The 25,725-nt window shown below is 44.2% G+C and overlaps 1 protein-coding gene across 1 annotated transcript in view; it reads right to left on the bottom strand.

Moving 5' to 3' along the window:
- BCR (BCR activator of RhoGEF and GTPase) overlaps positions 1 to 25,725 on the bottom strand; it is a 96,879-nt gene that overhangs the window by 10,976 nt on the left and 60,178 nt on the right. Inside the window, exons 9-22 of the mRNA XM_083478443.1 lie at positions 23,636 to 23,757; positions 22,410 to 22,578; positions 20,574 to 20,693; positions 19,107 to 19,182; positions 18,329 to 18,433; positions 16,124 to 16,198; positions 15,072 to 15,169; positions 13,213 to 13,344; positions 6,649 to 6,708; positions 4,558 to 4,667; positions 3,355 to 3,494; positions 2,715 to 2,849; positions 974 to 1,079; positions 22 to 184 (exon numbers count right to left, since the gene is read on the bottom strand). Coding sequence (XP_083334569.1) covers positions 22 to 184; positions 974 to 1,079; positions 2,715 to 2,849; positions 3,355 to 3,494; positions 4,558 to 4,667; positions 6,649 to 6,708; positions 13,213 to 13,344; positions 15,072 to 15,169; positions 16,124 to 16,198; positions 18,329 to 18,433; positions 19,107 to 19,182; positions 20,574 to 20,693; positions 22,410 to 22,578; positions 23,636 to 23,757 — 1,611 coding nt within the window. The remainder of the gene's footprint in view (positions 1 to 21; positions 185 to 973; positions 1,080 to 2,714; positions 2,850 to 3,354; positions 3,495 to 4,557; positions 4,668 to 6,648; positions 6,709 to 13,212; positions 13,345 to 15,071; positions 15,170 to 16,123; positions 16,199 to 18,328; positions 18,434 to 19,106; positions 19,183 to 20,573; positions 20,694 to 22,409; positions 22,579 to 23,635; positions 23,758 to 25,725) is intronic.

The following is a 25,725-nucleotide window of genomic DNA, read 5'->3' as shown; positions in this document are numbered from 1 at the left end:
TGGACTACCCCACTTCCTTACCTGGGACATGACTTCTAGTGACCAGCTATCAGTCATGGCTATTGGCTGAGTTGGATTAGCAGGGATTTTACTATCTTTTTCCGATGGCCTGAGCAGCGTTGGTCCAAAAACAGTTGCCAGATTGTGAAGTGACATCTTGTTGATGTTCTCCTTCTCAGCAACCCTGAAGCAATTGGGTAGAGGCAGCGGAGGGAGGGAGGGAGGGAGAGAGAGAGAGAGAGAGAGAGAGAGAGAGAGAGAGAGAAAGAAAGAAAGAAAGAAAGAAAGAAAGAAAGAAAGAAAGAAAGAAAGAAAGAAAGAAAGAAAGTTTCATTTCTGCAGCTCAGAAGATGGTTCTCATTTATACCGCCCTTGCAAAGACTTCAAATCCTAGCAAATTATGGTTTAGTTTTTATAACAAAGACAAGAGGTGCTCCATTCAATGTCTTTCCACTGTAAGAAGCTATTTGTGATAACAGATTGTGGCAGCAGCAGATGCAAAGGTGATAAGAACAGGACTGTCCATCTAAAGTTCTATGCAAGCCAGATTTTCACTATATTCTGTTATCTGCATTGCAATGAATGTTAGCTTTGAAGTTATTGTTCCTCAAATCTTGGTTGATATGAATTTTGAAACTAGGGCAGAGATGGGCCCTAGGTCAGTTCTCCAATACTTGTATGAACGTTGTTATTTTATAAGAACACTAGAGTGGCAAGCAATCCATGGGGTTTGTTCAAGAGGAATGAGGACAAGGAATGACACCCCAACACTTCTACGTAGGAGCTACCACTGCAGACGAGCCATCTCAGAGCAGTAGTCTCTCTTAGAGCCAAGCTGAAAAGGTGTCTTGACCAGGTCTATTAACCATATGTGTTCAGTTATTACTCCCAACAATGCCTAGGAATGCATTCCAGGAGTTCCACAGTAAGTACTGAGAGATGGTCAATGCTGTAAAAGGACATCTAGCATTACCTTTTCAAATGGTCCAGGAGAAAAAGGAATGTGACAAGGTTGGGTTCTGGAAGAGACAGCAGTAGGTTCAGCATACAGCTTTCCTTAGCAACTGGATCTGAAAGTGCTAGAGGAGGAGAGGGGGGAAAGCGTCAGAATGGGAGCACACAATGCAGCTTCACAAGGCATGGAAGGGAGGCTAGCCTGGCTCCTCCCACTCTTTTATGATCGTTATAGTGAAGATTTTTTAAAATTCTGAAAGGCCTTTAGGCTGCAGGCCATTTTATGATTTTAAAAAAATAATACAGTGGTACCTCGGGTTAAGTACTTAATTCGTTCCGGAGGTCCATTCTTAACCTGAAACTGTTCTTAACCTGAAGCACCACTTTAGCTAATGGGGCCTCCTGCTGCCGCCGCGCCGCCGGAGCACAATTTCTGTTCTCATCCTGAAGCAAAGTTCTTAACCCGAGGTACTATTTCGGGGTTAGTGGAGTCTGAAGCGTATGTAACCTGAAGTGTATGTAACCCGAGGTACCACTCTATTGGATTTTAATCGTATTTTATCATTTCATATTTCTGAATGAAATAACAAAGAGTGGTGTTAAACTAACAACAAAAAAAGATTATTGCTGTCAACAGTCTTTCCGTATGTTATTTGCTCAGAGTAGCATCACAGAAATTAATGTACATAACTTAATCAAGTTCATTAATTTCCATGGGTCTGCTCTGAGCAAAACCTTATGCTATTGAGCAATCTTATATAAATAACAGTTAACAATAATAAAGGTTGCATCCAGACAATTTGTTTATTGTGCATTTATTCTTATTTGTCTGTGGGGAGATTAGATTGTGTCTGTTATTGATCATTCTGATTTGTTTGCTGGGAAGTTAGATAACTTTGTGTCAAAGCAAATGTTATCCCACACTTTCCAGTGCGTATTCATGTCACTCAATGTTTTGAGTCCTCAATGTTTTGAGGAAACAGGCTTGTTGTGCAAGTCCTCTCAATAATCTATAACTGTGTAACCTGAATCTACTAGTATGTGACTGAATCCCCCAAACAAAAATAGCAAGTCTCAAAGTGCCCAAAGTACATAATATGTTTCACTCAAGTTACAAAAATTAAAATCCAGAGACCAAGCTCAATACCGGCACATCCTCACTGCTCCCCCAAGCCATCCCGAACTCTGCTGCCCTAACTTCTCTTGGGCAGCTGAATCGTTCCCTCCCTCTGCAGCATCAAGCTACACAGAGGTCCAGGAACTGACCTAATTTTGGTTTAGAAGCTGCCACCTAAAGAAGGGCTGAAACTTAATACATTACAAACTTGTGCCTCACAGACTGCAGAGCCAAACCTGGCCCAGTTATTAGCCTCAGCTATGAAAAAAGAGGCCCAGTTGCATGCTAGGTATTATCAGGAAAGGGATTGTTGTCTACTGCACAAATGGAGAACAGTGTACAGTTCTGGCTGGCACTTTTCAAAAAAGGGGATTGCAGATCTGAAAGTCTGGAAGATGCAACAATATTATCAGCAGCCTGGAAACACTCCCCTACGAGAAAATGTTGCAATTTAAAATACTTAAAACATTAGGAATGTTAACGATTCTAAAGCAGTTACATTTCTAATGCTTTAAGTATTCTTGCATTATTTTGGGTAAGAGGATCCCCTGAAGGAGTTTCTGCCAAATATCTTCAGTCACATTTTCTCCCAATTGATTCAGCAATCCTGAAGTAGTATGTTTGTTAGTCATCAAATTCTCACCAATGCCTTCAGCAAAGTTGGGATAGAGTTCATCTGTGAAGAGGGGCTCAGGCAGTTCTCTGAAGTAGAGCTTTAAGGTCCCTGCAATGGCATTCACATCCATCTCACTCATCATGACGGAGACATCTTTGTTATCTGAAATAGAGGGAGGGGAAGGGAAAAGTGAGGGGAGCAGAGCTTTTAGCTACTCGGGTGTTGCTTCTGAACTTCCTCTCTGCTGAAATTGTTTGCTCAATTCAAAAATGATGGTAGAGCTTTTGGAGGATCAGTAATATGGCATGGGCGTGCACACTCTGGCTGTGTACTCATTAACATTTACCCTGGCTCCAGTGCACTGCCACCACTGGTGTTTGAAACAGTGCACACATGGCAGTTAGCCACAATGCATACCTATCTCGCAGTTTCTTGTGAAATACTGCTGCTTGATGCATTGAACCAGCTACTTTTCGATTTGAAAATGTAAACAACATTCATTTCACAGTGAAGCTAAAGCATGTACGTTAGAAACAACTGCATTGCAGATCACTTCCTTTTCTGCACTACTTCCATTGAGACTGGCCCTAGTAATTATTTGTAGAGTGCGTGGAACACTGACTGTTCATTTTTAGTGGAAATGAAAACCTTAGACGCTGATACTCACTGACATCAAAAGCAGCTTTCAGAGCCTGGATATCGGTGGCAACACCAGAGACTCGATAGATGCCCACCTCCTCCATGCCACGACGCTCAATCTCCTCGACACACTGGCGCACAATGTAAGGCACCTTTGATCTCTCTCTCCTGCAAGAAAAGGTCCAGTTCAGTAAAGGCAAAGGCAATAATTATGTGTGAATGTACATACACCACAAGCAAGAGAGCAATTTCAAACTGCCTTCGATTCTGTGGAAAAACTGCCTGCATTTGAAGGCAGACATTTCTTTTTTCGGTATCATTTTGTATTTATTTTCAAAAGTAATACTAATACAAATTTACAGAATTACTATGTCAAGAAATAAAAAGAATAAAACTGTTGTTCAAGATGTACAGCTATTTATCGTTTTCAAAGTTATGTGCTATTTCTGATCTGCCCCTAAGCTTGTGAGTATCATATTGAAGCACGTGCCAGTCCCTGATATGCCATGCTGCTCAAAAGTACAAAGTTTATTGATGTGCAGAAAAGTAAGAGGTCAAAACACTGGCAGCTACATTCTCCCACTCCGACACCATAAAATTCTAGTCATCAGTTCATACCATGGGTACCAAACCATTCACCTAACTCCAGAGAATCACATGTTTTTCTTTTCTTTTCAAAGTAAGGCTGATACCTGAGAGGAAGCTAAAAATCCTCATTCAACTCCTCTATTTTTTAAAGATGTCAATTTAATATGTGTGCTTTAGTAGTCCTGTTTTTTGCCTACAGAATAATGATTCCCTCCCAAGTTCTCCAGTGCCAGTAAACATTCTGCTGGCAAATGAATCATGACTAAAGTTCAGGGGTTAAAACTAATATAGCACCATCCAGATGGTATGAATGTTTTTTTGAGTGTGGTGCATAATGGCTGCTCGGTAGCTTGGAAAATCCCAGGGTGAGTCATCTCACAGGATAGGAAGAGACCAAGGGTTAGTTCCGGAGCACGGCATAGCACATGATGTTCAAAGTAAACAAACTTGGGTTCCAAGCAGATTTATGCAGCTCTCAATGAAGATGATGCAGCTTGCAAAACAGATACTTCCCCCTCCCCTCAAAACTATCTGTTAGAAAACAGGCAAATTATACGTGTTAACTTTTGTTCACTGTCAGGTCAGAGGAAAGGCCTTAAGTAAAAACCCTGGATTAAAAAGAAAAAATGATTAAATAACTCACTTGGTGACCACTGCGATCTTTACTCCAAATACGCCTGTTTGTTTGCGGGAGGGCATCCTCTTTAAGCTGAACTCTCTACTGGTGAACTTCACAGACAGCTTCACTTCAACCTTGAAGAAAAAGGAGATTCATAGCTACTCTTTCCAACAACAGAAATTATTGCTGGATTTCTCTCATTCAAAAACAGTCACAAGGAGTAACAATGAATAGCACAGGGGCTTGGATCATCATCCGGGGACCTGCTCTGTTCTCCGCAATCAGACTGAGCTCCACAATCAGACTGAGTTGCTTTCATACTCCATGTAAACTGCTTTCCCTTGGGAAAAAATCACAGAACAATGCACCCCCTTCTCAACTGCATACCACATTAGTCTCTTGTGATTACAAACAGAGTCTTCTAACACTTCAAAACAACAAGCTAAAATGTCAAAGGGGGTAGAAATAACAAAGCTAATGTGGAAAGAAATGTGAAGTCTAATACAAACTGAAAGTCAACCAGACTTTTCTAAGATTTTAGGCCAGGAAAGCCTAAAAAGTGGGTCTCCAGATGTTGCTGGACTACAACTCCCACAATCACTGAGCCTCAATATCTTGAGATCCACAGGTTAGCCATCCCTGTTTTTAGCCTTACACTTGCAAAATTTTGTTTCTGGAGTTTACAGTTAAAATTGTTTCAATAAAATCTCTTAAGGTAAGGCCTCTTACAGCTGCTTTTATTACTGCTTTAAATTCTCATTTCTCAGTTTTTGTTTTATTTTACATGTGGTTTACTGTTTGTTAAAAGAAAATGTGTTAGCTTCTCCAAGTACATGGCAACGTGAAAAGCAGAATATAAAGTATATAAATAATAGCAGCTGTGCATAATGTGCAGTTTATCCATGCTCACTAGGAAGAGACAATATTCAGACAGCAAGTCTCATTTGATATTCAATGAACAGAGAGACTTCTGTATTCAGTAGCATTAACACCACAGTGAGCAACAACTTGTAACTGAGGGTCAAAGAAGATTTTACATGATGCATGAGATTTTAATGTTCTTCAAAACTACTTATGTCTGAAATAATTACTATTTCATCTGAAGTAGTTTCCCCAACTAAACCACTTTTATCTGGTTAACTGGAGCTTATTAATACAGCTCACTGAAGAGACAGTGTACGCAGATGCCCGTTCTAAATAGATTCCACTATGTGCTATTCTTTGTCAAAAAGCTATGCCAACATTGCATATATTTTAAAAGGGAGAACAGGACTTCAGTGGTTACAGACGGGCAGCTCTGAGTGCTGGCGGGCATTTGATCTGCTGAGAAGTCCTCCAATATAAGCCACTCCCATTCCCATTCATTTCAGTGAAAATTGCAGAGGAGAATTCCAGAGTGCATTGTCCCCTTTGTTAAAAATTAGTGCTTGCAAGGGCACACAGTTGTGAGTGTTGTTTTGATTTTCCACACCAGGCATCAGTAGGACCAAATAGTCAAGGTGCCAATTTAATAAGGCTGAGTGCTTTGAGAGGTCAAACAGGCTCCAGAGAAAGACCTTGTTGTGCAAGAAGCAGCCTGCATGACTAAAAAGACAGCTAGGGTGGTCTGTTACTGCACCAGGAACAGGATGTGCATATTCTGCATACGTCCAGATCCTCTGTAACATTATTGCATTAGAAATAAAACTCTCCTATCTTCCCCATCCAGGAGAAGTGCAGATTCTTAACAGAGAGCTTATGTGTTTTGGCAGTATGGGCGATACAAAGGCAGAATTTCCAACATAGAAAATTTATACATGCGGTTCCTATGCAACAATTGAATGCTCAAAGCTGCTCTGTATCTGTGTGCTAATGGAGAATGCACCCACGCAAGGAACAATCTATAAAGCTGGCTCCTCAGCAGGCATGTAAACAGCTGCACAGGCCTGGCAAGCCGCTTGCTGTCAGTGTTTTATATCATCATCTACATGTGTGTGCAGATGTTACACCATGTCTGTGGAACAACAACATTTGAGTTTGGGTCTTAAGTCACCAGGAGCACAAGACCTGAAAATCCAATCCAAAACGGAACAGTCAGGAGCAGCCAGCTTGCATTTTAGAATTGTCTGTACTTACTCCATTCATCAATATGACAGTGCGTTGCCAGTCTTTATCTTGCAATGTCTGTGGATCCAGCTGAAAAATGGAGAGTTATTAGTGAGTTAGCAACCAGGTGCAGAGACCAAAGCGGTTGTATTGCCTTACATAAATTAGTTTAATAATAATAATAATAATAATAATAATAATAATAATAATAATAATATTTATACCCCATCCATCTGGCTGGGTTTCCCCAGCCACTCTGGGCGGCTCCCAACAAAGGACTAAAAACAGAATAAAACTTAAAACATAAAAAACTTCCCTAAAGAGGGCTGCCTTCAGATGTCTTCTAAAAGTCAGATAAGTTGTTTTATTTCCTTGACATCTGATGGTAGGGCGTTCCACAGGTCGGGCGCCACTACCAAGAAGGCCTTCCACCTGGTTCCTTGTAACCTCACTTCTCGCAGTGAGGAAACCACCAGAAGATCCTCAGAGCTGGACCTCAGTGTCCAGGCTGAACGATGGGGGTGAAGACACTCCTTTGGGTATACTGGGCCAAGGCCATTTAGGGCTTTGAAGGTCAGCGTGCTCGGAAACATACTGGGAGCCAAATTTAATTAGTCCGGCATGCAAGTCACATATTTGTGGGATCAGTGATATCAGGAGAATCCTGTTAGCTTGTCCTTTAAAACAAATAGCAAAATTATAGCCCTCAACAGTTCTCAACATGAATACCCTAGAACAGTCTTCCCCAGTCTGATGCCCTTGAGTTGTTTTGTGCCATAGCTCCAAACTGCCCCCGTAGTCCAAAACTGCTGGAGGGCACCAGGTTGGGGAAGGCTGATTTAGAAATTCCTCAGTGGCCTTTCAGACCATTTGTCATCCGCCACCCTCTTCTGCACGAGAAAAAAAAGATTCCAGAATGTTTGACAACGAAAGTCATGAAAGCAGCATAGTTTTGCAAAGCTAAGCAAATACATTCAACACATACCTTTATCCTTGTCACAAAAATTTCAAAACAATTGTCTTTTATTTTTGCACACAATACACACGTCTGTCTGACCAGCTGGTGGAGGTTTTCTAGCAGAGACTGTGGTACCAATTCTGGTTTGCTGGGCTTGTTCATCAGCCTCCCTCTGGCCTGCCCCCGAATCAGTTTTAGAGATTCAGAGCCGACTCCTCTCTCGGGCCTAGGTGAAGTTGTAAACCTGTCTCTGAATTATGCCACTCAGATGACTGCAGGTTCATTGGGTGTGTTTGTATGATAATGCTCTTCCACACATAAAAATTCCATAGGCCCAGAAAACTAGCATGCCAGGAAAACAGCTAGAAAGTTTTCAACATGCAAGGAATTTTTAATTTTTTTTATTTTTATTTTTTTTGGTAAAGGGAGGAGCATTCAACAATCTGAGGCCCCACTTGAATCCTGAAGTGGCACAGTCCAGGCACAGGTTTACCACTTCATTTGCTGTTTGTGAGAATTAGCCCTTTGCCTCCGCCTGTTGAGACCCCACTATTATTGCTAATAAGTGGAAGCAGTTTCTCTATCCACACATACAGCACAAAGCAATGGGAAGGCGGAGGGTGGGGAGAAAGAGAGAGAGAGAATGAATGACTGAATGAATGTAAGAGTAAAGCCAACCTTTCCTTGTAGCACTCTGCCACAGACTCGGGGCCACAGAGTGTGGCTTCTGTTATGTGTACATTTCTTCGGTAAATCCAGCAGAGTCCTGCAGCTACAGCAGTAGCAGAAATGCTTGAAGACTCCCTGAGTGGTGGAGTGGGTCATCAGCAGCTCCCACATCTCTTACTGTGTCGTGTGCTCTTATTGTGCTCTGAAGCCCAGTGTTGTCCCTCTAAGTCTACTCTTGCTCTGCCAGGGGCTTTATAATGAGAATATTCTTCCTGGAGGACCTGCCCACTTCAGTTTGGGCAGCCAAGGTTCCAATGAGGTGTTTGTTTTTCCTTCCCAAAAGAGTTTATGGGAAGGGAGGCAGAATTTTCCCTCAACAAGCTTTGTATTTTCCCAGAATTGAGAGGAAATGGCTTCTGAAGTATCTGGTTTCCTTTGTGGAACTACTGAGCTCACCTCCACCCCCATGCAACTGCTTTCTGGAGCTGACATGGATAGCCCTTCACCATTCTCACAGTGGGAACAGTCAACCCAGATTCAAGATGCAATTCATCTGCTGCTCATGCCTTGTACTTCTGTGTCATATAAAGTTGCAGAACTCGCTCCCAAAGGGGAGCAAGCTCACCTAAAATGCAACTCTTGTCTAAAACAAGCATGTTTTACTGTACGTCACTTTTGAGTTTTTATGAAAAACGAAAACCTGGGGTAGTGAATCTTCTACATAAATAAGTGAAAATGCTGCCTGATGCATTCTTTGGGGATTCAACAGGTAAAAGCTGTCTGGGATGAGGGCAGAGATTCCAAAGTTAGGCATGAAGTACCACCTATGGAAGGAAATGGTACTTCTACACAACAGGTGCCACCTTCAATCCAGCAGCAGAGCACGAATACAAGACTCAATGCAAGAATGCAAGACTCAATGTTTTTTTAACTACTGACGGAAGAGTTTCATTCAATTCATTCTGACATCAGTTTGGTATTCATGAGCTCTCCCAGCAAGCACTCAGAAAAAGTCCATCTCTTTTTCAAGAAGTCTTTCCCAGTTCAAAATGCTCGTGTATATGCGTAGATGCCATCTAAATGTGCTTTAGAATCATAGAGTTGAAAGGGACCCAAGGATCAACCCCCCCATGCCATCTGGAGGGCACCAGGCTGCAGAGAGGAGAGGAAAAAGCATGCACACCACCCTGGGCTCCTTGGAATCATAGAATTGTAGAGTTAGAATGTTCCCAAGGGTTATATAGTCCAATCCCCTGCATTGCTGGAATTTTAACTAAAGCATCCATGCCAGATCCATGGAGGAAAGGTGGAATATAAATGTAATAAATAAATAAAAGTACAGTCATACCTCGGGTTGAATGTGCTTCAGGTTGAGCGCTTTCGGGTTGCACTCTGTGGCAACCCAGAAGTAACGGAGCATGTTACTTCCAGGTTTTGCCGCATGCGCAGACGCTCAAAATGACGTCACACACATGCACAGAAGTGGCAAAACGTGACCCGCTCACGTGCAGTCACATCTTACGTTCTGTTCAGGATGTGAACGGGGCTCCGGAATGGATCCCATTCACATCCCAAGGTACCACTGTATATGCTCTAATGCCAGTGAGTAATGGGTCCTTTAAAAAATAATCACCCAATGTAGAGTAATTTACCAGCAGTCCAGTATTGTGCTTCTATTAAAGAACTTAAACAATAAGCAGCTAAAAACAGAAGATTTGGGAAAAAAATATTTAACTGGCCCATTGGAGGAGGAAATATCAGCCCTGATAAGGCCACTGGGAAGAATGACAAAGATACAACAGGAAGGATATGTTTAAATGAATTATATTCCGTAACAGCAGCTTTGCCATTCCAAGCTGGCCAGACAAGCTGCTTACATGATCAACAAGGGTGGTGCAGTGGGGAAAGGCAGACTAGCCAGCCAGTCTGGAAATAAAAACAAAAAAGTGGGTAGCAAACAGTATTAACAGACATAAATGTCACTCTTTTAATCCTGTTTATAGTGTGACTGAGTAGAAATCCCATATGAATCACCCGTGTGGAGGACAACAATTCTGCATGGACACTTTGGACAACATGATTTCCCTGCAACAAAGCAACATGATTTCCCTGCCCTAAAGTGAAATCCGCATGCCAGCTGGCTTTGTGGGAGGGCTTCTTCATCTCACAGACCACAATGCAGTTGTAAGGATTGAAGATAAAAAGTATCTAGATTGTTAACTTGTAGCCAAGGAACCCCAAGCACATTTGGTGCTTTCTCAAAAAGGAGGACCCTGTATGCTACCAAAATCATGAAGAAATGGGATTAAAATGCATGTGTCCATTTAATCTCGGTAGTAACAAGTCAAAGATACTATTAGTTCAGTTATGGAATGCTGAGATGTTTCTACCCACACAGACATTCTCAGACTCTATCGCAGCATGTATTCTGAAAAACCAACAAGATCGCCAAAGAGAGATTAGAAAGATCCATACATGCCAGAAAATCTGCTCACTTGCTTATGTTAAACTGCAAAATGAGATTTGAAAGACACTGCTAGAAGAAATCTTGGCAAAGAAACGCAGATATTTTAGGGGCTGAAGACCACAGTGTGAACTAGAAAGACAAGTAGAAAATTTGCTGAAGTAGAACTACTGAATAGAGGTCTTGCTAATCCTACAGTTAGAGACTTTATCATAGTACAAATAAATATGACTGCTGAAAATATGAATTTGCAGCTAGGAGCTAGTGTCACATCTAGATCACCAACTTTGCACCATCTGGGTTCTGCTGAACAGCAAGAGGAGTATGTACACTTTCTGCATAGCTACTGCCTTGTTGATTTAGTGCAGCCTTCTTCAATCTGGTACCCTCTAGCAGTTTTGAACTACAACTCCCGTCAGCCTCAGGCAGTACAGTAATGCTCCCATGAGCTCTAGCATACAGTCATGTGACATGGGAGTTGTAGGCCAAAGCAGCTGAAGGGCGGCCAAGTTTGTTTTAGTGGGAAAGAGTTCTTAATTTGACCAGGAAATCTGCAAGGGATCGTCTTATGTTCTTATTACCATAACAGATGTGACAGAAGCTTTCATAGGGTTCTACTCCATCAGATAGAGCAGGGGTCTGCAACCTTTAAGACAAAAAGAGCCACTTGGACCCGTTTCCGAAGAAAAAACAACAACTGGGAGCCGCAAAACCATTGTGACATTTCAAACAAATACATCTCCGGAGCCACAATCTGACAGCGGGCGGGAAGGTGACGTCGGGGCGGTGCGTGACTAACACACGCACCGCCCCCATGCGACGTCACAGCCAGTACAGCGCCCGCCACAGTGAGGAGTGTCGGGGCGCACAATGCGCCTCCTCCCCTTGCTAGTATCCACCCCGGAGCTGCAGCAAAGATATAAAAGAGCCACATGCGGCTCCGGAGCCGCGGGTTGCAGACCCCTGAGATAGAGTATATGTACAAATGTGACAGGTAAGAAGTTAAGAGGTCCAGTAGGTGGACTACAGTCATACCTCATGTTACGTTTTTTCAGGTTGTGTCCCGTGGCGACCCAGAAGTACCAGAGATGTTTACTTCCGGGTTCACTGCATGCGCACAAGCCCCAAATCATGCCGCGCACCTGCACAGATACAGCGCTTCAGGTTGCGGGCTTTTCATGTTGCAAACGGGCCTCCGGAACGAATCCCGTTCACAACCAGAGGTACCACTGTATTCTGCAAAATGAGCTTAAAAACTGAAGGAGCACATAGAACACACCTTGGATTTCACATCAAATGCTACAGGAAGTGACATACATCTCTGCAGAGTGACAGCAAGTAGCTTCAATCTGTAGCATGAATGAAAAGCTGGAGGTCTTTAAGAGAATTACATTCCAAGCAAAATCTCCAAATTCCAATGTAAACATTCTACGGAAACCTCCAGCAAATAAACCGTAAACCCCAACAAAAGAAAAGAGCTGCTCATTTTCCAGAGACGGAGAGACCAAATGATGGAACAGGAAACATTAATTTGCTGCCTGTTGCTTCTGGGGAAAACAGCCATGCTTTTCCAAACACAGAGTCAGTTGATGGCTTTCCTTCCTATTCAACCAGCCTCTCTCTCTCTCTCTCTCTCTCTCTCACACACACACACACACACAGAGAGAGAGAGAGAGAGAGAGAGAGAGAGAGAGAGCAGAGAGAGAGAGAGAGAGAGAGAGAGAGAGAGAGGTAAAGTTAATAAACAGCCCTAGCTCTAGTCACCAAGGCTCACTGCATTCACCACAATACAAAGAGCTGCATGATTCACAAATCCCAGAAGTGAGAGGGTGAGATTTCCAGTCAAGATAATAGAGGATTAGCAACACACAATTGGATAGTTAAGCAAGAATAATTTATACTCAGCTCTAGCAGAGAGAGGGATGGAAAACTTCATGTCTGACATCATCTAGAGGTCTTACAAGTTCCAAAGAAAGAACACTAGATTTTCTCAAGGGCATGCTTTGATATAAAGAAATATATCATCAGGAAAAGACCAAAGGCTGATCAAGCACCTAAGTGGTTTATTCAGATGAGCATGTCCTCCAAAGAGGGGTGGTAGCCTGCTTTCAGTCACTCCTCTCCGTTTACTTCTTACTGCAGTCTTCCCCAAGCTGGTGCCCTCCACAAGTTTTGGACTCCAACTCCCATCAGTCCCAGCCAGCATTACTACATTGGGCTTCTCACCACCTTTCTGTGTGACCATGGCTGCTCCCATTTTGCCTTTTATGGGTTGTGGATCAATGCACATGGAGCCCAGATATCCTGTACAGATATGATGTTCTAAATTATGGATGGGGAAGTTGCAACCCTCCAGATGTTCCCAACACCACTGGCCATTCTGGGTTGGGTCAATGGGGGTTGGAGTCCAACATCTGGAAGGCCACCTGTCCCTGACCCTATGCTTTAAAGAAACATGGCCATCTTGCCTTTACAAATATATATATATATTCCAACAGCCCACCTGGATTTGGCCTTTGCCCATGATTCGGTCTGTGGTCTCTCCATCTTCTTTGGTAAGCTTGGTTTTGTTGTAACACTTCTCGTAGCACAAGATTCGCAGTGTCTGTGAACCCTCCAGTTCTATCTCAAATTCCTGCAGCAGGGGAACAGCAGTTGAGTTAGTCGAGATTCACTCTTCATAGCAAGGATAGTTAGATGCTTTGGACAACTCCTATAAGCCCCAGTCAGCATGGCCAATGGACAGAGATGATAGATTCTGTAGTCCAACAACATCTGGCAGGCACCACACTGGCTGCCCATGCTGTAGCTCTCAAAGACCTAACATCAGAGATTTCTTGGGAAACCATGAAAGGGCACCCTGAAGATTTTGTCTCATTCTGGTTTCCACCTGGGGAACAACTTCTGTGCAATCAAAACAGTTTTCTGTCTGTATAATCTATAAATCTATAAGATAGTTCCCCAAGGAGGGGTTGTGCACTTTGCTAGCAACGGGAGGTGGGCTTTTTATGAACTAAACTTATGGAGCCTCCCCCTAACATAAGAAAGGCAGCAATAAAAAATGCAATATGAAACAATGAAAGGTATTAAAAACTTAAAAATACAATTAATTGTAAAATACAATTAATTACAAGTAAATTACAATTGTAAAATACAATTAAAGCATGGACATAAAAAACCTTTGAGAGGACTAGACCATAAGACATATGTGAAGGATGACTGTCACACCCTTGGGTCTGTTCCAGAGGGAGACAAATTCTTGGCTTTGCCAGGAAAGATACTGCAACTTCCATATTTCCCGAGGAAAGATCTTTTGTAAACTTCTTAGAGGTTTTATACAGAGTAAGTGGCATGTACACTTTGTTAAACAAAATAAAAATCTTGATGAGCTAAACTATTGTAATAGGTCTCTAAACACTGAAACCCTCTAGTGCAGCCTTCTCCATCTTGGCATCATCCAAATGTTTTGGAGTGCAATTCCCAACATCCCCGGACAGAACATCCATAGTGGCTGGGGCTGATGAGAATTGTAGTCCGTAATATCTACAGGAAACCAGGATGAGGAAGGCTGTACTAGAATAAAAAACAGCAATAGAGGCAGCTGCTCTTGCAAGCTGTGCCACTGCCCAGTTCTCAAAAGAGAGACTGTTCTGCTTCTGGCTACTTTCCCCTTCACTTTCATAAGTCACTCAAAACAAATTCAATGGAGCTGCCTGAATCACTGTTACTCAAAAGCAGCCCTCAGGGATACAGCCCAAGACTAACCACTCTAAGCAAGTCACAGCATTGGCCTTGAACTTTCCCCACTCAGTTAATGCTGCAAGTCAGTTGTGATGGTGGTCAGTTGTTGTTGTTTTTATACTATTTATTTATACCCTGCTTTTTCCTCTGATGGGACTCTTTCCACATACAAGATGCAACTGTGGCATTCACATCTAAGACTCAATATGCTCTCCTGCTGAATTTTCAAAGAGGTGGATTTAGATCAAAACAGTTTGATGCCTATAGAGGGGGAAATCCAAAAGGATGTCTCTCCCCCCGCCTTACTGAAACAAATGGGAGGGGACCATAAGGGCACTGCCACACTTGGCCCCCAAATTAGACAGCTGAATTTCATTATGACCACTTTTCAAATGGGATTAATTCTTGGAACCATTTGTATGCAGACAGTGGCAGTAAGATGAAGGTCCCATCCTATTAGGAGCAGGCCATGACAAAAAATATCCTACAGGAACCTCCCTGATGCACCACATAAGGAGAAAGCAATTTAAATCTGCACAAACAGAACCGCTGGCCTCCTCTTGTCAAAGACTCTATGAGAGGTGGTGATTAGAGGAAGCCCAGAGCACCACTACAGCCTACCTCATTCCAGTTGGGCTCTGCTGTGTCTCTGTAAACTCTCGTTTTTGCCTTGTTCACGAAGTACCCAAAGGAATCCACTTCTAAAGTGCAGTAGAGGTCTAGGAGGAGGATGACAAAGAAGCAATGGCTCGGTTAGGGTCACCAGCATCTCTTGCAGTTTCCTTGGTCAGCTGGATCAGACCATGTGCTCACACGCAATCTGACTGCTGTTTGGTCCATGCAACATTGATCTACACTTTGGAGTACCTCCCAGAGTAGGGTGCTTCCTTTAGTCTCATGGTGGTCTCTGCTGACACTGATATTTGGAGCATGAGGGCTGCTCTTCTCTCCTCAAGTGTCTCAGTTTCCAGAACCACTCCAAGGTAAAGATTATATTGCAAGCTCATTCTCATGCCTGACAATTGTCCCACAAGGTTGATTTGTAAAACCCAACCTCAAAGGATGGAAGAATTTATTAAATTTCATTCTGTCGCTGAAGACCTTCCTAACATGCCAGGCGTCAGTCACCAAGCTGTCACTACTGTGCATTTTAAAAGGCTTCCAGGATAGACTCCCCACACAGAAACACACCCCCTGCCAGACAGCAGCATAGGCTGAATTTACCAGATGGGAGGCCAGCTGGCCACCCATCCCTTGAGCCCTCCAAAGGTCAACTCTCCTGACTGCCACAAAAATGCCAACTAGGTGTGCTGCAACAACCACCTTCATATGTGTGCCAGCTATATAGCTGCAGAGAGAAAGTGCATTGATTGGGCTGTGCAAGAAGCCAGACAACAAAGGAGCATAGGAAGCAGCTGCCTTAAACCAATACAGAGCATTTGGTCTATCTAGCTCAGTACTGCTTACAGTTACTGGCTGCAACTCTTCAGGGTCTCCCATCCACTTCTATAACATTATATTCCATTGTTATGGCAGCAGCACCAGCGTCTCCCTGTGGGCAACCAGAGGCCTGCTTGAATCCAGAGTGGGGCTTTCATTTGGTTGTTAGCCACACCACCATGACGGTATTCCAGCTCTTTGCATTCACCCACAGCTACCATGCAACTACTCACTTGAGCTCTGCTTGAAGCCGCTGGCTGAATGGACAATGACGTTCAGGAACCCATAGAGACCAGGGGACTCATCATCTGTGTTCAAAAACATATAAATGTGATAGTTAAACTGGCTCTGGGAGTTCAGTGGGAAAGACAGATTAAATCCCCCTATATCTGTTAAATTCAATTTCTGTGGCGTGAATGTGTATGTTTAAAGACTGTAAGTGCATTTATCCCAGATTTAACAACCTTCTATGTATGTTATTGTGGCTTGGGGAAAAAATCTGCTCCATAATCTATGGAAATTTAGTTTCATAACGTTTATAGCTCTGAGCATAAGAAATTAGACTATGTAACAGCCCAAAATCCAGGGAGCATGAAAAAGGCTTCTGGACTGAGAGTGAGCCACTACATTTTTAAGACACTGTTTTTCACCATTACGACGACTAAAGCTGGTGGCTGGCTCCATGCCTATGTCTGGGAAGTGAACTGGGACTGTGTACTTTTATTGGTATGCAATGGTATAGATCGGGGGTCGGCAACCTGTGGCTCCAGAGCCGCATGCGGCTCTTTAAAGCCTTTGCTGCGGTGGCGAGGGGCAGAGGCGAGGGGCGGAGGTAAGCAGCCTGCCGCCCAGCGGGCGGGGCGCCCTAAAGCAGAGCGCCCCCCTCGCCAGGTAGACATCCGCAGCGTGGGGAGCCTTGCCGGACTTCCTGGCAAGGCTCCCGACGCTGCGGATAGCAGCCTGCCGCCCGGCGGGCGGGGCGCCCTAAAGCAGAGCAACCCCCTCGCCAGGCAGACATCCGCAGCGTGGGGAGCCTTGCCGGACTTCCCGGCAAGGATCCCCACGCTGCGGGTAGCAGCCTGCCGCCCCGCAAGGGGGGGCGCCCTGATGCAGAGCGCCCCTCGCGCGGGGCAGACATCGGCCAGCCCCACAAGCTCGGGGGACAGCAGGGAGGCGCAGCGCCGCCATCCCGCTGTTCCTCGACCTGGTTCGGTTTCCCCGACCTGATTTTGGGGGGGAAATAAAGGGAATTTTTTCCCCCTTTATTCCCCCCCCCAAAAAAAAACTAGGTGCGTCCTATGGGACGGAGCGTCCTATGGGGCGAAAAATACGATATTTTTATAATGACGAATGCCTCATTATTAATTATTATTTACATCAGGCACTGATTATGATTTATGGTACACTGGGGCCCTGATTAATTTTCTATGGCATTTTGGGGCATTGATTATTGGGCATAGCAAGTCGCGGTCGCGTGGAATTTGTGCTTTGTGACCGTTTGAAGTGGGGGTTTTTTCTTGGGAGGCTGGGCGGCACGAAGAGAGGGATTATTTTTATAATGACGAGGATGACATTGGGCCCTCATTATTAATTATTATTTACATCAGGCACTGATTATGATTTATGGTTCACTGGGGCCCTGGTTAATTTTGTGGCATTGATTATGCAGTCGCGGTCGCGTGGAATTCCACGTGGAGTTAGTTGCCTGAAGCCCCTTTTTAGTTGCTTGAAGCCCCTTTTTAAACTTAAGCAGGTGAAAGTTTGGTGAATTGCTGCCAAGGAGTGTGGTGGAGTCTCCTTCTTTGGAGGTCTTTAAGCAGAGGCTTGACAACCATATGTCAGGAGTGCTCTGATGGTGTTTCCTGCTTGGCAGGGGGTTGGACTCGATGGCCCTTGTGGTCTCTTCCACATATGTATGTGAGCAGGTCTTCTCCAACATGAACTATATTAAAAACAAACACCGATCACGCCTCACAGATGACAGGTTGCAAGCCTGTGTGAAAATGAAGGTGACGTCTTACAGCCCTGATGTGCAGACACTGAGCACTGAGGTTCAGGAGCAAAAGTCCCATTAACCTGGTTACCTGGTTGTAAATTAAATATTTTAATTAGCTATTAATTTGTCCTTTTTTCTTGAGATTGACAGCTGACTGCACGATCCTGTATATATAGCATTAAGGCCAGAAACAATATATGCAGTGTTATATTTGTTTTAAATGTTGCAATGTTTTTGCGGCTCCCAGTTGTTGTTGTTTTTTCGGAAACGGGTCCAAGTGGCTCTTTTTGTCTTAAAGGTTGCAGACCCCTGGTATAGATCCAACACACACATTAGACACTAGCAGCCACTTGGAAATCGTCCCTCTGAGTGCTGCCCACTGTTGGAGGCAAGATAGTCAAGAGCAATGGCAGATGAGGCCAACTGGTTCCAGGGTTCTCACCTTCTTTGTTTATCGTGAGGGGGATGTGGTGCACAGTCTGAAGTTTCACACAGGAATTTGTCAGCATCTGGAGCTCCACTGAAGTCAGCGAGAAGCTTTTGAAACCTACAGTTCAGAGGAGAATGGGCTTTTAATCTCCTGCAAACTTGGGAAGAAAAGTGTAGGCCGGTAATGCTGACCTCTTTGCTTTGAGTATTATTGCCACCAAGACATCCACAAGGGACCCTCAGGAATGATCCTGGGAATAGAATACTACGATTCCCAGTTATCCTAGAAAAGGTCAAGCAGATAGCCAACTCCTACCAAACGATTTGCCACATGGATGCCCTTGTGGGAATCATGCAGAAGCCTTTTCTCACAGAGGAAAGGCCCTCTTCTAATAAACCTGGAGATCTCCCTCAACAAGTTACCTGCTCCTTACTGGGAATGATGGCTGGACTAGGTAGCATCACTGCAACAATACTGAGCACAGAACTGTAGAAGTTTCTTCCTACATGTGGACAGCATGCTGGGAGTTCCCATCCTTGGGGTCTCACTGGAGTGGAGGGGAAGCACCTGGGAGGTGCTGATTTACAGAAACACATCTGTATCTGACCCAGACCACAGTCAAAAAGGCCCGCACATCTACACATGGGACATTCGGCAACCCTCTCACATAAGAGTGGCACGTTCAGCCTTAAACAGGCACAAGGGCCAGACCCCAGATCCCCCCTCTGATTTCTCCAAGCCCAGGATGCCTGCTGGTCACACCTAGGGAAGTCAGAGCATAGGCACGTACATTTCTTCTGCTGCTCCCGGATGATCTCTCGCCACTCTGCCCGTTCGTAGTCAGATGAGATGAGGAATGTGTAACTCTGAGTGACAGAGAAAAAGAGGCCCAAGGATTATTCATTTTATTATTACCTTATCCAACAGCTAAATTATGTATAAAAAGAACAATCTAAAGTGTTAAAATAAGATTATACAAAGTTCATAATACAGCCAACATATATCCCTGCCTCCCAATTTTTATTTAATTTTCTGCAACAGTAAAAATCAACTTCATGTGTCTTACTCTACAAGTTTTGGCTCAAGCAGCCATTGAGTTGTACCATCTAGGAATGATGTCCTGAGGTTTGGTGTCATAGGGGTATATGCTAACAGTACAGTGGTACCTCGGGTTACAGACACTTCAGGTTGCAGATGCTTCAGAGGTTACAGACTGCTAACCCAGAAATGGTACCTCGGGTTAAGAACTTTGCCTCAGAATGAGAACAGAAGTCGCGTGGTGCCGGCACAGCAGTAGCGGGAGGCCCCATTAGCTAAAAGTGGTACCTCAGGTTAAGAACAGTTTCAGGTTAAGAACGGACCTCCAGAACGAATTAAATTCTTAACCCAAGGTACCACCGTACTCTTCATTGTACAGTGAAAATAACCTTTCACCTGTTGGTCTGTTAAATGCATAGTGCTGCAGTCTTTTGTCTTTTCTTAAAAATAATAATAATCTGATTATAATTTTCTGTTCTTCCTTTTTTAGGCTGATGAACTTTTTTTCCCAAACAAAAGAAACCAGCCATTTGCATGCTTGCCTTCTTGCCAGGTTGTTCATTTCAGGTAGTGTTGAAATGTTTTTTATATAAATGTATATATTTTGTGACATGTGAAGAAAATAGTTCCCTGTGTTTGGAAAATCTTGGTGAAGGTCTAAACAGTGTCAACATTAATAGCTAAGACTTGCATGACGTCAACAAAGCCATCTGTCTTGAGGGTACAAAGTGCACAGAGCATTTAATCCAGAGTCTGTTTCCCTTGCAAGGGTTTACACAGCCTGCCATCAGCTCTGCCCATATTCTATTCAATTACAAAGAGCTCCCAAAAGATCACAAGATCCTGCGCCATTAACTAGCAGCTGTGCTTAATGTTCTAATTTGCCAGCCTTCAGCTTCAGAGATAATGGTCTTTTTTGCATTCATTATACTATGGGAGTAAATTTTCTGTTGTGAACCACCCTGTGACCCTCGGATGCAGCGCAGTATACAGATTTAATAAATAATAATAACAATAAAAAATGAAAGCAGCCATTGATTCATTTTGCTGCTTCCGTAGTGAGCACTAAGTGTGCAACAGGCATGCTCTGTTCACTCAGTTTTTATGGGGCATGTGCAAGACGCTATGAACAAAACTCCATCTCTCATGGTTCCTCTGTTCAGTCCCATTCAGACCCCATTCTATGCCAGTGAGCTGAGATGCCCACAAGGCCTCTCACCTTGCCATTGCGGTTATGCACTCGGAATGCCATGTTAGGAGACATCAGTAGAAGCAAGGATTCCTGCTCCGAAAGCTTCTTTTTCAACCTCTCCATATTCTTGCTGCCCTTATTAGCCCTCTGAGGAAGGAAAAAACCCAAGAGGTAATGAGATCGTGTTCTTTTACAACTCAACAGATGCAGGAACTTGAGGTTCACAAGAATCTCAATATTTAGGTTCCTTAAACCAGAAGTAGGGGTACTGGTTTTAACCTATGAAGCTTTACATGGTTCAGGACCCCAAGGAATATATTTTCCCATACAAAGTTGCCCATGCCAAACAAAGCAATGGGCCTTTTCAGTAGTAGCCCCCTATCAGATTCTCTTCCCAGGGAGGTTTGCCTAGCACTGCCACAGACATATTTTCGGCACCATGCAAAGATGTTTCTCTTCTGTTTGAGTCTGCGTTTTCCTTTGCAGCTCTTGGCGGCATTCCTTTGGGGGCTCTTTAGGGTGGTGTGACTTCTCTTAGGGGTTGCAGGGATTGTTTTCATGGCTTGATTACCTTTTAATTATTTTGTTTTTCATATGTTTTATTGCGCCTTTTGCCATTTGTAAGTTGCGCTGAGTTAATTGTATAAAGCAATTAACAAGCTTAATAATAATAATAATAATAATAATAATAATAATAGTGCCTATGCTCTATCTGGGACTCAGGTGGCGCTGTGGGTTAAACCACAGAGCCTAGGACTTGCTGATCAGAAGGTCAGCAGTTCGAATCCCCGCGACGGTGTGAGCTCCCGTTGCTCCGTCCCTGCTCCTGCCAACCCAGCAGTTCGAAAGCACGTCAAAGTGCAAGTAGATAAATAGGAACCGCTCCGGGGGGAAGGTGAACGGCGTTTCCGTGCACTGCTTTGGTTTGCCAGAAGCGGCTTGGTCATGCTGGCCACATGACCCGGAAGCTGTACACCGACTCCCTCGGCCAATAAAGTGAGATGAACACTGCAACCCCAGAGTTGGCCACGACTGGACCTAATGGTCAGGGGTCCTATTACCTTTACCTTTATGCTCTATCTGGCATTATGCTTCCTGCCCACGTGACCCTCACCTACATCCTTAACCCAGAACTCTGCTCCTACAACCCAGCCTGGAAACTGCCTATCTCAGGGCTTCTGGAATGAGGAGCCCAACAAACATGTGAAAGGGACTCCCCTGGCAGCCATAGCAGCCCTCACTCACATGGATGCTAGGGAAGGAATGAAGGATACCCCCAGTGAGAGCTCCACGCTCATCATTGCCTGCTCTTGCCACTGCTACTAGCACCACCACCACTTAGCCATTTGGTGAGAAGGATGTGAACTTGAGGCAGCAGCTAAACAGTGTTCACACTTCTGGATGCTCGAAGTGGACCATCCCTAATTCTGAGTTTGGCTCAAAGTGTAGCCAATCTTTCCTACAGCAGAAAGCCTCTCACACTATACTGCCTTTGGTACAGTTCAGGAATGGGCTCTTCATACCAGCTGACTGGGCTGAGCACAACCCAAGCAGGACTGGGAAGGCTGTTTTGTTGCAGGAATGCTTAGCCGAGCAATTGGTGGTGGGGTAACAGTACTGCCAGCTGCCCCCTGAAAAGCGGTGGGGGAGGCATAAACGTGAGCCAATGAGTAGCACACTGGCTATGAAACTTAAGTTCCTAGTTCAAATCCCTACAAAGCCACACAATGAGGCGAATCAGTACCTCTCATTCTACACCTCTTACAGAGGCTATTGGAAAGGTTGTTAATATATCATTGAAAACAGATAAAACTGCCAAGCACTATTTGTATTTCTTATTCTCCTCCTCCCCTCTGCTTTTACTTTTTCCCGTTGGATGTCACTCTTCAGTTGAGAAATCTTGATCTTCATAGCATCCAGCTCCTCATCTGGCACAAGGGAGATGTTCGGCACTGCCTCTGAATCATCCACCATTTGAAAGCTGAGGTCTGAGAGTGGAATGTACCATTTGCAGTCATACTGCTGGCTTTTCCTGCAAGTAGGAAAGCAGAGTGTTAGCCAGCTTGCTTCTCTGCTCCCCTTAAGCAGCTTAGCCCCCACAGAATTGCAGGACGATGTCCTCCTCCCTGAAGCAGCCCCAAAGTTTAGCCAGGGTAATCCGCTCCCTGCCTTATGCCTTATGCAACGTTACAGGCCCATACTATAAAAGGAATCTTTCCTTTTGACAACTTGCCTAAACACCTTCCAGAAAGCTGTAAAACTCATCTGGCCTTTAGAAGTCTTTCGCATGTTCATTTTCCTGAGATGAATGCTAACACCCGAGTCAGGAAAAATGTGTTGAAATACAAGGAAATAAACTTGGTTTCCATGGAAGTGGCCAGTGTGAGGAGGTGCCTGGCTCTCTGACTGACATATACAGTTGTGCCTTGGAAGTCAAACAGAATCCGTTCCAGAAGTCCGTTTGACTTCCAAAACATTTGAAAACCAAAGCACGGCTTCAGATTGGCTGCAGGAAGCTCCTGCAGCCAATCAGAAGCCATGGAAGGCCAGTCGGACATTCGGCTTTCAAAAATAGTTCGCAAACAGGAACAGTCACTTCCAGGTTTGCAACATTCAGGAGCCAAAACGTTCGAGAACTAAGCTGTTCGAAAACCAAGGTACGACTGTATGCTCTTTCCTCTATATGGTGTACTACCACCATATATTGTATACTACCACCAGCTCCAACTTCCAAGGGCAGGCCCCTATGCAGCAGCACAGGCAGTAATCAATCTGGGAGGTTCCAAACCAAAGAGAGGAGCTCAAACATGCTTGGCGGCAGTTGCACCCTCTTAAGTGAAAGTCCTCCCTCCTAATCTGGTTGTCTGCAGTTTCTCAGAGGTAATGGAAAGCCACCCTGCACATGTTCAGAGGCATCTGAGCTGGAGAAGAACAAGGCCTGGGCTCTCCATTGGGAGGATCCCTTCTGCTCCAGTTTGGTGCTTTGCCTCTGTTGCGCCTGGCAGTTGCCCAGCTGTTCTTAAATATTTTCCTGCCCACTCCCTTATACACATGGTCCTTCACATGGAGCCCACCCAGGAGAGCCTCACCCTCCAATCTGCTTCTTGAGCTTGGCACACAGGAACAGATCGGTGAAGAGGAAAACATGGCGCAGCTTACGGGCTCCCTCGACCAGCTCCACCATGAAACTGTCCTTCATGAGCTGACGGTGCTGCCAAAAAAAAGGAAGGGAGAGGCAAGGGTCAGAAATGGAGACTGGAACAAGTGACAGATGTTGGCCACTGCCAAGGCCAGCATCGAGAGCTGGCCTGCCTGGGCATCAGCTGAGGGCCCTCCCCACAATACCCCAGCAGGGGCCCACTGACGAGCTCCCTAGACTTGCTGAAATGAGGAAGGCCCATGGACAAAAGTTGGTGTCCCATGGGAATGACCATAGCTCAGTGGTAGAGCATCTGCCTTGCATGCAGAAGGTCCCAGGTTCAATCCCCAACATTTCCCCATAGGGCTGGGAATTGCCCCGTCTGAAACCCAGGAGAGGCACTGCCAGTCAGTGTATACAATACTAAGGTAAATGGACCAATGGCCTGACTATGCATAAGACAGCTTCCTATGTTCCTATGAAAGAAAGGTGCTGGGGAACTGGTGGAGAAAAGATGTGATAGGGAGCTACAGGATCAGACCAAGGAAGGATTCAGCACAGGGTAGAAGTTGGAGGCAACTGGATGTAATTGAGGAACTGGTCCATGCAGTTGAGTGGGTCTGACAAAGCACAAGGCGGCTTATGTTTTCCAGCCCAGTCACATGGTGAGAACCTCTGATGCCAGGGTGGCACCTTGCTGGCAGATACTGGCTTGCACAGACCCTCCGCATGACGCTAAGCAGCTGGCAAGGAATACTGTTCCCATGTACAGCTACTGTTATTTTGAAGCATTTTCCATGTGGCAACCACAACGTTTGTGTCAGAATTCATTCAAGGACAGGCAACTTCAGGAGGGAATCTGCCTTGTAACTTGCAACTTCCTTGCATTGCTAGCTTTGTCCTTCTCTTTAGATGATGATGATGATGATGATGATGATGATGATGATAATGGCTTTCACAAGCTTTAAACAATTCCCTTCCCTAACCGCCCCCTATGGTTCCTCCCCAGATCTACTAACCTCATTTATAGTGATAGCCTTATATCTATCTGCCTTTCAACCATTTATCAAGACGTGAATGATAAAATATATAGTAATTAATTAGTCCAATAAGGATTTAAGTAGGTAAGTAATGGTAAAAGAGCAAATGAATAGAAGGCAAGTGTTTTGCTCATATTTTCAAGTTACACAAGATGAAGAGAATATAAAACACAACAACAAAGAAAACAGCAAATAAAATAAACCTTGGGGCACTGCAGCACCAGCATAATAGACCAAAGCTCTCAGCTAGTTTAAAGAGTTTACAATGGCTGGCCTTCAATACCAACCCAACAGTTCCACAAAGGGACTCATGAGAATATGGTGGGCCATTAACAGTGAAAGCAAAAGGCAGGTTTGAACGGTTCTAGATTTTGCATTGTGTCTCCAGACTCCATTGAAGGTGTCATTTGGCAAAGGGTCCCAAGAACTGAGACAAGTCACTATTTGACAAAATGTAAAAAATTATAAGCAAATTTAGGCTGCACAATTAAACTGTGTTCAGCACCCTTATGCAACAAAACTGTTGCTGCTGGGTTTTGCTTTAAAAAAAATCAGACTTTTGCAGTAAGGAGAGTAACTGGAAAATGCACTGGAACAAGCAGTACAACAATCACTCGGCATAATGTCAGATAACCTCAGTACAAACATTTTAAGAATGAATGCTCAATGAACAGCAGCTGTCATAGTCTCTGTGCAAATTTTGTGTCTACATATGTGGACAGGCCTTCTGGAAGATCTCCAAACTCCCTGAAAGCCTATTTCTTTTTGTATCTTGTTGGAACAGGACTTACTTTCTCATGTGTTGCCAGCTGCAGGGCCTCCTACACGAAGCCTGCAATACCCAGTGTGGCTTGGGAATTCCAGTGTCCAGAGATTATTCATTTTGCTGCTAGTGTGGTTTGGTGAAGCCCACATTTTCTGCCCTTCTGAAAAAACTTATTGGATAGGTATGTGGCTAATTATAGTGTTAGCATCTACTATCTCCAAGGATTTGTCCAAA

The sequence above is a fragment of the Podarcis liolepis genome (assembly GCF_965112155.1).
Source record: "Podarcis liolepis genome assembly, chromosome: 15".
Taxonomy (NCBI): domain Eukaryota; kingdom Metazoa; phylum Chordata; class Lepidosauria; order Squamata; family Lacertidae; genus Podarcis; species Podarcis liolepis.
Note: the sequence above shows the minus strand (reverse complement) of the source record. Positions and strands in the feature narration are given on the sequence as shown.